Here is an 11,138-nt window from a genome sequence, read left to right as displayed (position 1 = left end):
TTGAGGTTATGCGCCATATTGCCAGTCTCCTCCATCTCACCAAACACCGAGCATGCACTTCTTACACCGGTTATAGAGGAGATATCTTTCAATATTTACAGTGACCTGCGAGCTGAAACGCAACATCATGGAGGCCGTCAAAGCCTTTAACAACGAGGTTTGTGTGAAACCAGAGGAAAAAATTCTTAACACTTCGCATATCTGGTGTCTTTTCTGAAGCCAGTTAGCTAACGTTAGCAACGGGGTAGCAAAGAGGGAGAGGAGGGCAGTATCACACAAGGCCGCACAATATTATCTACTACGCTATTCATATGTAATGCGCCGTTATTAGTAAAAATGTGGTCAGAATATTGTTCTTAAGATACACCTTATTAGGGTGAAAATCACTTTAAGAGTTATTTTGGGCAGGCAGATGCTAAAGGCTACAAACTAGCTGTAGGCTAGCGAAACAACCTCAGTTGCGTGATAACTTGTTGGGTTAACTAATATAAAAGATGATAAAATAGCTCGTCACTCATTTTGGTGTATGTTTGGCTTCCTGTTTTGTTTGCATTTGCATCAATTAAGCATACTATGCTTAATAAATTGCATTACACGTTTAAACGTATTTTGAATAATACGCTTAGCTGTGGCTCAGAGCTTTAACAAGCGCTGCAGTTATTTAGAATCTACATCAAACCTTTCAAGAAAGTTCATAATGCTGAGCATGAACACATCGAAGTAAAGGAGTTAGTTTGTACTGGAGGAGAGTGATCGGATTTGCTGGATGACGAGCATTTCTAACTTTTTGCATAATGTGACGTTGTGTGATGTTCTCTCATCTTTCAGCTGTACACATTGACTGAGTACAAGCCACCCATCTCTAAAGCCAAGATGACTCAGATCACCAAGTCTGGAATCAAGGCTATAAAAGTAAGTATATTAAAGGATGAGGCAGGTAATGAATGAATAAAGCAAACCTCACTGAAGGGAATTGTCCAGTTATTAAATCATAGCCTTTATGTTTGCTGAACCGTCCCCCTAAATAGGTCCAAAATTATTTAGAAATAAGTAAAAAATCTCAATAAAACTATACTGTTATTTGAAGATTTAATTCATTGAATAACGTTTTTTAGGGGTAATTCTGGTACACAGAAAGAAGTATTAAAACTATTTCTGAAAATGAAAATTGCCAATATACAAGTATTGAATTTCAAACCTTTATTTTTGTTTTAAGATTTTGTGTGCTGTTATAACATTTCAAAATAGACTGCGTCATATCTGGAAAATTCTTAGTATTTTTAACTAAATTTAGTATTTAATCATCATGTTTCATTAGTAGAGGAGCTGCCCAATATGTCCACTTAAAATCATCATCATCAATTTTGCAAAGGACGGCTTTGATGCAATATTTGGTAGACTATTTGAAGTGTGAGCCATTCACGTTCTGCATCTCAGTAATACATTTGCCCTGTTGGATGGACCCTAACTGCCATTAAGGCTAATGCCCGATACACAGTTGAGTAACTGATATTGCTGACAGATGTGCTCTTGCAAAATGAACAGGGAAGATCAATAGTTTACAGTAAAAAATAGCCTTTGGCAGGACTGTTGTAGTACGTTTCTGCAGGCATACTTAGCTTCAGTTATATTTCAGTTGCAGGTCTATTTTTTTACAGCTGCAAAATATTTTTTTTAAAGATTTATTTCTTTCATTTATGAATCAACTCACAAAGTTATCAAGAGTAGCAGAGCTTGTTTTTCACCTCAGCACTGGTACATTATTTACTGCATCGTCTCAAGCATCCGCATCTGACTTTTGGGCTTTTTCCTGTTTTTTTGCGAAGAAAGCTAAAATAAAATCTAAACTACTTCTACACTGCAAAAAGATTTATTAAAATAGTTTGTGGTCTGCAAGTGTACTAAAGGTGTTTCCAGCACAATATATCGCGAACATATCATCATTGCAGTATCAGAATGTGCAATATTCAAATCACAAAGGATTGTCTGTTGGTTAATGTATTCCTGGTGTTATGAACTTGCATTTTACATGCTAATGTAATATTTAGGCAGTTGGACAGAGTCTCACGGTATCAGATCCTCACACCGGTCCCAAATGACATTGCCCAAAATGCTAAAGGTCACAGTGACCAAAGCAGAGATGAGAAAGAGAGGAAAGAAGCAAACATGCGTATTTTGTAACTGATATCATCATTGCAATATTTACTATTATTATTGCCATCACAAGATTTGTTAATATCTTGCTGCCCCAATTCCAGTACTTTATCTGACATGTAAACCATTTAAATTAGGCCACCAGGGAGTTGCAACAGAAATAGTCACAGTTTAGATGGGTTGTTTCACAAGAGACATACTTGTTTTTATGGGTTAATTAATAGAATCAAAAGTTTCACAATTCTAAACTGAGCTTAAACGAATATCTTCCTAAGCTGCTCAACAGTTGTCCAGATCTTTAAAGGCAGTAAAATAATTAGATACTCGAGGGCCGAATCAGAAGCTGCAAATTTCCTACTAGATTTGGCGCCGTCTTATTTACCTTTATACCATAACTCCTAGTGGGTTAGTAAGAATAACTGAAATGGTTTTCACTCACATTACTGTACAAACTTTAACAATGAAATATCCAAGTTGTGAACATGATTCTGTAATATTAATGGCTAAAATGTACCTGGCCAGAGATGGCTGTGGCTTTATGGCGCTTCTGTTAAAGATGCTCCTGCGCTCCAGTCGTGCTACTCGGAAACAGGAGCTCTGCTTCTCAAAGTATCGCACAAGTTCTTTGTACTCTGTGAAATCAATTAGGTCGGCTAATTTTTTACAGCTTTCGTGTTGCGGTGAAAGTGTGACATTTCTCTTCATATAAAGTTGAAGCGGACAACTATTACGAATGCCCTCAATATTTGGATAATTGTTTTTGTTTTTCCGGGATATTTTAAAGCTATTTGTCAACAGTTTCCTGTATATCGTGTATGAGGCTGATTTGATAAGTGTTGTTTTTCTTAGTTTACCATTTTTAGAGGCATAACTTTAAGGGATGTGGTTGGTTTAGATCCTTCTAGGCTGAATCTTAACCATGGAGCCTTTGGAGAAAAGTCTATTTTATGTCTATAAAACCAAACTTGCACTTAGAGTTCAGTGAAAAATATTTGACTCCTTTTTGGATATGTTTTTTTCAAACTTTAGCCAGATCTTCCAGAAAATGTAATACTAGACAAATATATGCAGAATTACAAAAGTCTGTTTTAAATAGATAATTTCCTTTATTTATGGAGAAAAAAGCTTTCCAAACCAACCTGGTCCCTTGTAAAAAAGCCCCCCCCCTTTCTTGTTAAATCAGTATTTAACTGTGATTTTTAACTGCATTTTTTTGAAAAGCTGTTTTATTTTACTACCTAAACCCAGTCCTGATTACTGCCAAAGCTTTAGAATCAAGAAATGAGAGATAGAACCTGTCTGCCAACATGAAGTTGGCTAAAAGATCTTAAAAAGCAACATATCATGCCCAAATATAAAGAAATCCCAAAATAGATGAGAAATAAAGTTGTTGACATCTGTCAATCTGAAAGCGGTTATGAAGCTACAAATGGCCAGCCGAAGAAAAAACTTTTTCACAGCACTGTGAAAACATTTTCACAATTTTGTGGTTGTGTTTGGATTAGTAAACCAGTACACAACTTGTTTTGTGTATCTAGTTTTGTATTGTTGTTTTTTAAGACTTTCTATGCTGTTTCTTAAGTTATGTCAGAGATACAAATTTGTACATTTCGTGATAGTACAGTGTTTATTTTTTTTTCTTCTGGTTTGTATCCCAGCATTCTTTGTGGTTCAATTAAAAATGTATTTTTGGTAGACCTCTCACAAATAACATGTAAAGCAACCGTTCTAGAAGGCAAGGATAATTTTAATGTTAAACCGTTTCATAAAATGTTCAAAAAGTTTTTACTGGAGACTGTTTTAGTAAAAATTACATTCAATTATAATTTTAAGCAACACTTATTGCTGGTGGTATCATGTGAAGATCATACTGGTGATATATAAAGCTTTTTTAATAGTTGTGTTCGTATCTGTTCTAGAAAGTGAGTTTTGGTGGGAGTTGTCTTTCTTGCTGTACTGTATATGATGTGAAGAACAATCTGAATTATTTTACCTCGTGGAACATATAAGATCATTGAAAAAGGTTCATCTCTTCATTTTAACACAGCAAGTTACGCCGTCATCTGCAGCTTTAGGGTTCTTTCTGTTGGCTTGTGTTTGTATGTCATCTGTTTAAGTTGTGCTTTACAGTTGTTGGTACCCCTGATGTGAGGTTCACAGGTGTATAGCACTGTGTTCTTCAGTTTCAGGGTGAAATTGATTTAAGTCTACATTTCAGTCAATTCTGTTAAAGAAATGTTTGTCTGTTTTTTTCGTTTTTTTATAAAATACAATCCTCGCTTTGTCGAAAGGCGGCTGAAGCTTCCAACTTTAACATACAAAGACATATAAGAATCTGTGTTGGATTTTATAAAGTGATATTGGAGCTTGTACAGAAGGATTGCACTAAATATTAACTGAATGTAAAAGACCATAAACTGAATGATCAACCAAGAATTATCACTGAAGCCTAATTTCCATTTCTAACGTCAGATTTTGGTTGTTTCAAGTCACGTTAAATAGTTTCAGATCTTGTTCTTTAAAAAATTTGCATAAAAAAAAAACACCTAGCAAACGAACACCCAGAGCAGTTTCCGCTGAGGGTAATATGTGGTATAAACAGGGGATTGTTAAAGCCACACGTGTTTCTAAAGAGGCAGCAGACTAGGGTTGTCCTGATTCTAAAATGTCAAACTGTACCGGTACTAAGCAAGATACTGGAACATTTTTCTGATCTAGTTAAGAGACATAAATATAATTAATTACAATACGACAATGTTTTAACTTTCTTAATTATGGCAAAACTAAATGTGCCTTGCCACTGTTGCCTTGCAGCAAGAAGGTCCTGGATTTCTGCATGGAGTTTGTTCTCCCCACGCATGCGTGGGTCCTTTCCGGGTACTACGGCTTCCTCTCACAGTTCAAAAACATGACTGTTAATCGGTTTCTCTAAATTGCCCTTAGGTGCGGATGAGTGTGTGCGTGATTTTTTTTGTCCTCTGTGGCTCTGTGTTGCCTTGCGATGGACTGGCGACCTGTCCACGGTGTACCCCGCCTCTCGCCCTTGCACTCCTGGAGATGGGCACCAGCTCCCCACACAACCCTCTATGGAAGAAGCAGTAGAAAATGACTGAATGTTGCATTTAAAGCATATGTTGTAGTGTAAATAAGGATCTGGTCCAGAGAAATGTATTCAGCAGCTATGTACAATTTCTGTCTTTCTGGTAATTTAGTGTTATATTTTCTTTATTGGTCAGCTGCAGCAGCAGGGTAGGTCCTGAAAGGGGGTGCACCGGTTGGTTTCATTGCTTTAGCAAAGAGTAGCCGGCAGCTGTAAAATTTCCCTGCGTTGTTTCGTACCGCAGTAGAACGGCGCGTTGTGTGGTGCCAGACCTGGGAAGTTTGTGTCTTTCTTTACTGTTGCAGATGCAGGAGCTTTACTGACCTTTTTAAGTTGATCTCAAACCTCATTGTCACTTGTAGCTTTAGCGGAGCTAGCTTGTGACATCGTTCAGCATTTAGTTTTTTTCCTGTCTCTCTGCCACATAGGGACCTCCAAACAATTCTTTTGTGTTTCCCTTGTCAGCTAATAAGGGCCACATAGGTTATTTTTCTGGATGTTCTCGCTATGTTAGGAGAGTTTAAAACATCCAGCAGCAGCAGCTCATTGTTTGGTCAGGTGAGTGGCTGCAGGGAGGGGCTGAGCATTTCTGTCCATGAAGAAACGCTAATGGGTCGGTTTGAAGCACGAGTATCTTTGAATAATTCATTTTTACTATCAGTTATATTGAAATATCTATTATTTTGACAACCCTACAACAGACTAATAAATAGAACATGTAACACATTTTCAATTAATTAATGCAATTTATGCCCTTGGTTTTATCTCTCTGTGGCCAGACTTTTGTGAAGAGAAAAAAATAAACATATGGCTCCGCCACATGAAACTACAGTAAAGCACAACATGACTCAGTCTTTCTGCAGCATTTTATAGGAAGGAATCAGCCAATCAGGATCCAGGAGAGACTGAAATTACAAGGAAATTCACAATATTACAACTTTTTTAGAAAGATGCTGCTGTTCACTACATAAACAGAGTTTAGGCAAATATTTAACCATCAGACCATGTCAGCCTGTTAATTCGAGTTAACATGCAACTCAACAAATTATTAACTGTCCATATTTAGCATTGCTTTTTATTTATCAGTGAGATCAGGAGATCATTTTGCACATCAAGACTTCACCTTCAGTTTAAACTGGAAAATCTTTGGGAAATTATACTTGTGCTGTCAGTGTTTTAAAATTGGACGTTCTGTTTGACTTGAAGTCCTTGGGTTATTTTTTGCTTTTTTTTAATATATTGTTTTTTGATTGTGTGTCTCTGTGGCTGGTTTCCTGGATGCTGCTCCAATCTGTAGGCTATCGCAGAAGAAGATGTGATCAGGAGTTACTAACCCATAGACCTTTTTTAACTGCTAAACTTAATTCATAAATGCTATCAGACTAAATGGCAATACATTGTGTCTTTAATAAATTATTAGAGATGTTTTCTTTGACGTCTGGCCTGCCAGATCCTATGTTCAGCCATCCTGTTTTGTCTTTCTTTGTTTTCTAATGACTTCAACACATAATCGCTAAAAAACGTGTTAGTTTTGAATACAACAAATAAAGATTATCCCTATTCATACATCAAAGCATATTCTCCTAAACTGTCAGATTTTTATTAATCATTATAAAGTGCATTTAAAGTACATGCTGTTTGTTGCGGTTCTTAGTGTTGATGCATTCATTGAAAAGGGGGAAACATTCTGCACATTTATTTTATTGTCAATATTTCAGTATTTGACTAACCAGTCCAATCACACGGTGGTGAAATCGAAAGTTGAAAGGATCCGATTGGTTGGTGCATCTCTATAAAATGTCCAATAAACATTTCTAATAGTTTGTTACTGTTTCCGTACATAGATTACTTTACAAACTAAACATTATTTCAGGACACCAGCCATCGACTGATATTTAACCTGTTTGTAATTTATAATTGCACTTTTGCCTCTAGTAGATCTGTTGTTTTTGGTGTTCGTTTGCTCTGTGTTGCCTGTGAATAACTCCTGTTTCCCCTTCCCTCAGCAGCTCTCCCAGCTCCCCCAAAGCACTGAAAGTGAAGCAGGAGGATGGGGTGGAGAGAGTTACAAAGAGATAAGAGAGTCCCTAACCAGCTTAGGTAGGAGTATGGGTTGTTATACAAGGAGGATGATAGAAGACTAAAAATCACTTGATCTTAATTTGCTCCCACACACTAGGAGAGGCAGTCTGTGCTGCCCTGGCTGTCATGCGTCGGTTGATGTTGAGCTAATACTTGTTTAAAGCTGAACACTGGATCTTGTCTTTAGTAACAGTATGAAGGCAGTAGTTGTTTTGGTGTGATTAATACAATATACTTGTTAATCATATTGATTGTGATTGGAGTGCCTGTTAAATTTTGAATTTAAGGAGTCGTAATGAGGCAGCTTGTCAGTTTGCTACTAGTCATTGAGAAAATACTGACTTTTAGGTTCATCGTTAATGTTAGTCACAGTTATCAGTAAATTAGTCTTAATCTGCAACCTAGCAGGCATCACAATTATTTTTCACAACAGGATGGGTATAACAGAGCGCAGTATTGATAATATTAAAGTTTCTGTGTTGTAGTAAGTAAGTAGGGCATTTTATTGCATATATTGGTATAATTACCACATGCAGTGTGATTCATCTTCTTCCTCTGCCATTTATCTGATGATTCCTGAGTTGTTTTTACTGTGTTTTCAAACGCAACTTTTTTGAAGAAACAATGGGGGGGAGGCTTTCCTCTCTTTAACTTAGGAGCTGCTGTTGAGGTTGATGTCAGGTTCGCATCGCTTGGATTTTGCCTCATTTGTTGATTGCTCTTTGACCAATGGAAATTGATCAAGAAACAAATGATCATATGGCCTAAAGACTTTGTTTTTTTTAATAACAGAACTGTGCTTGAAACTAATCTGTCTTAATATTTGTCCGTGGTGTTTATTTGGTGTTTCCTACACTAACAGTTTTTTTAGCTGTACATTTCTGTTATTGTGTCTTTAGTTTATGTTCGATGTTGCATTTGTATTATTTTACTCCAATACATGATCATAAAGAGGAACTCATTTATATCTATGAAACATACAGTTTGGTTCAGACTGCTATTTTAACAGTTTTAAGAGCTTATACTTAATGTAAAAGAGTCACAACTTAAGGATGTGCTTGTTAGTATTTAGTGTAATCATGTAGTGATTTCCAGAGCTGGACTAGTGGGGGAATAAAGCACATTTAGCAAATAACCTATTCCAAACTGTAACTTCAGACACTTTGTCAAATGCAGCTCATCACTCCTTGAAATGTGTTTGGATGTTCTTAACTTTCTTGATTTAAAGAGTTTCTTAGCTGTGCAGTTGCATTTCAGTAACTTATTATTGAAAGGTAAATTTATTTCAGGAACTCAGTTCAACACTCAAAACTCAGATAGATGTATTTCTCAACAAGTGAAACATTTTAAGAGTTAATCTCTGTTAGATTTTATGAATATGGCTAACAGCTAACGAAAACCCCAAATGTCATAAATCAGAAAATGAGAGCATGACATAAGACCAATAAAAAGGTAGATTTTACCCTTTGAAACTCTTCTATTATGATCTATTTTATGGCCTGCGCCGTCATGGGGAAGAGTACTGACCACAGTTGTCCAGAGCTCAGTGTCATCTTCCTCAAGGAGGGTAAGCCACTGTTCATAGAGAGCTGTCTTCAAGCATGCTAATGGAAGGACAAGATGTGGTAGAAAAAGGTCCATGAGCAACTGAGATAACACGCAGTCTTGAGAGGATTTGGAAGTAAAGCATATTCAAGAGTTTGGGAAGTAGATTCACAAATCATGCCCTGTGGCTGGAGTCAAGAGCCACCACACACAGAGACGTATCAAGGAAATCCAGTCCTTCTAGACCTATCCCCCTCCTAGACCAGAGACAACATCTAAAGAGAATGGTCTGGACTGCTGCTCAGTAAACCAAGGTCCTCTTTTCAGATTAAAGTACACTTTGCATTTCATTTGGAAATTAAGGGCCGGGAGAGTGGAGAGGCACAAAATGCAGGTTGCTTTTGGTACAGTATGAATTTTCCCCAGCAACAGTTGGGCTACAGATGGGCTTTAATTCATGCAGGACCAGCCACGTATCGGAGCATGTGTGCTGTATGGCACATGGACATACTTTTCAGTAGGGTGATATTTTTATATTAAAAACAAATATTTAATACATATTGTGTTAAAATTTTCAGAAAAACTAAATTTTGGGTTTTTATTAGCTGTAAGCCACAGTCATCAAATTTGTACAGAAAGAAATATATAGAAATATATATGTATGTATGTATGTATGTATGTATGTATGTATGTATGTATGTATGTATGTATGTATGTATGTACAGGGGTTGGACAATGAAACTGAAACACCTGTCATTTTAGTGTGGGAGGTTTTAAACTGGACCAGCCTGGTAGCCAGTCTTCATTGATTGCACATTGCACCAGTAAGAGCAGAGTGTGAAGGTTCAATTAGCAGGGTAAGAGCACAGTTTTGCTCAAAATATTGAAATGCACACAACATTATGGGTGACATACCAGAGTTGAAAAGAGGACAAATTGTTGGTGCACATCTTGCTGGCGCATCTGTGACCAAGACAGCAAGTCTTTGTGATGTATCAAGAGCCACGGTATCCAGGGTAATGTCAGCATACCACCAACAAGGACGAACCACATCCAACAGGATTAACTGTGGACGCAAGAGGAAGCTCTCTGAAAGGGATGTTCGGGTGCTAACCCGGATTGTATCCAAAAAACATAAAACCACGGCTGCCCAAATCACGGCAGAATTAAATGTGCACCTCAACTCTCCTGTTTCCACCAGAACTGTCCGTCGGGAGCTCCACAGGGTCAATATACACGGCCGGGCTGCTATAGCCAAACCTTTGGTCGCTCATGCCAATGCCAAACGTCGGTTTCAATGGTGCAAGGAGCGCAAATCTTGGGCTGTGGACAATGTGAAACATGTATTGTTCTCTGATGAGTCCACCTTTACTGTTTTCCCCACATCCGGGGGAGTTACGGTGTGGAGAAGCCCCAAAGAAGCGTACCACCCAGACTGTTGCATGCCCAGAGTGAAGCATGGGGGTGGATCAGTGATGGGTTGGGCTGCTATATCATGGCATTCCCTTGGCCCAATACTTGTGCTAGATGGGCGCGTCACTGCCAAGGACTACCGAACCATTCTTGAGGACCATGTGCATCCAATGGTTCATTGTATCCTGAAGGCGGTGCCGTGTATCAGGATGACAATGCACCAATACACACAGCAAGACTGGTGAAAGATTGGTTTGATGAACATGAAAGTGAAGTTGAACATCTCCCATGGCCTGCACAGTCACCAGATCTAAATATTATTGAGCCACTTTGGGTTGTTTTGGAGGAGCGAGTCAGGAAACGTTTTCCTCCACCAGTATCACGTAGTGACCTGGCCACTATCCTGCAAGAAGAATGGCTTAAAATCCCTCTGACCACTGTGCAGGACTTGTATATGACATTCCCAAGACGAATTGATGCTGTATTGGCCGCAAAAGGAGGCCCTACACCATACTAATAAATTATTGTGGTCTAAAGCCAGGTGTTTCAGTTTCATTGTTTAACCCCTGTAGTTTTGTTCAAAGGGGGTGGAGTGTTTTTGAATGAGGTCCTGTGGAGGGCAGAGGAGCAGTCAGTATCTCCCCTGCAGCAGACGACCCTTTTCCTAACTTCAGCTTTGATAAACACAAACAACTTTTGATGGTGAAAAGACCAAGGTGGTTTTCTGTCAGCTTAAAACTACTCTAATCTCAAGAACCGAGACACACTAACCTTTGTAAACTTGTACATACATATAGCTTATGACATATTTGGTTCTGTATAAATGAAATTTAAAACATGTTGA

At 37.9% G+C, this 11,138-nt stretch overlaps 1 protein-coding gene across 1 annotated transcript in view; it reads left to right on the top strand.

The window, feature by feature from the left end:
- The window catches only part of scaf8 (SR-related CTD-associated factor 8), a 38,892-nt gene continuing 27,754 nt past the window's right edge, over positions 1-11,138 (top strand). The window contains exons 1-2 of the mRNA XM_047345690.1: positions 1-157; positions 829-912. Of these exons, the coding sequence (XP_047201646.1) occupies positions 128-157; positions 829-912 (114 nt within the window). The 5' untranslated portion in view covers positions 1-127. The remainder of the gene's footprint in view (positions 158-828; positions 913-11,138) is intronic.

The sequence above is a fragment of the Girardinichthys multiradiatus genome, chromosome 19, assembly GCF_021462225.1.
Source record: "Girardinichthys multiradiatus isolate DD_20200921_A chromosome 19, DD_fGirMul_XY1, whole genome shotgun sequence".
NCBI lineage: Eukaryota > Metazoa > Chordata > Actinopteri > Cyprinodontiformes > Goodeidae > Girardinichthys > Girardinichthys multiradiatus.
The sequence above is the reverse complement of the archived record's forward strand: the minus strand, read 5'-3'. Positions and strand labels throughout refer to the sequence as shown.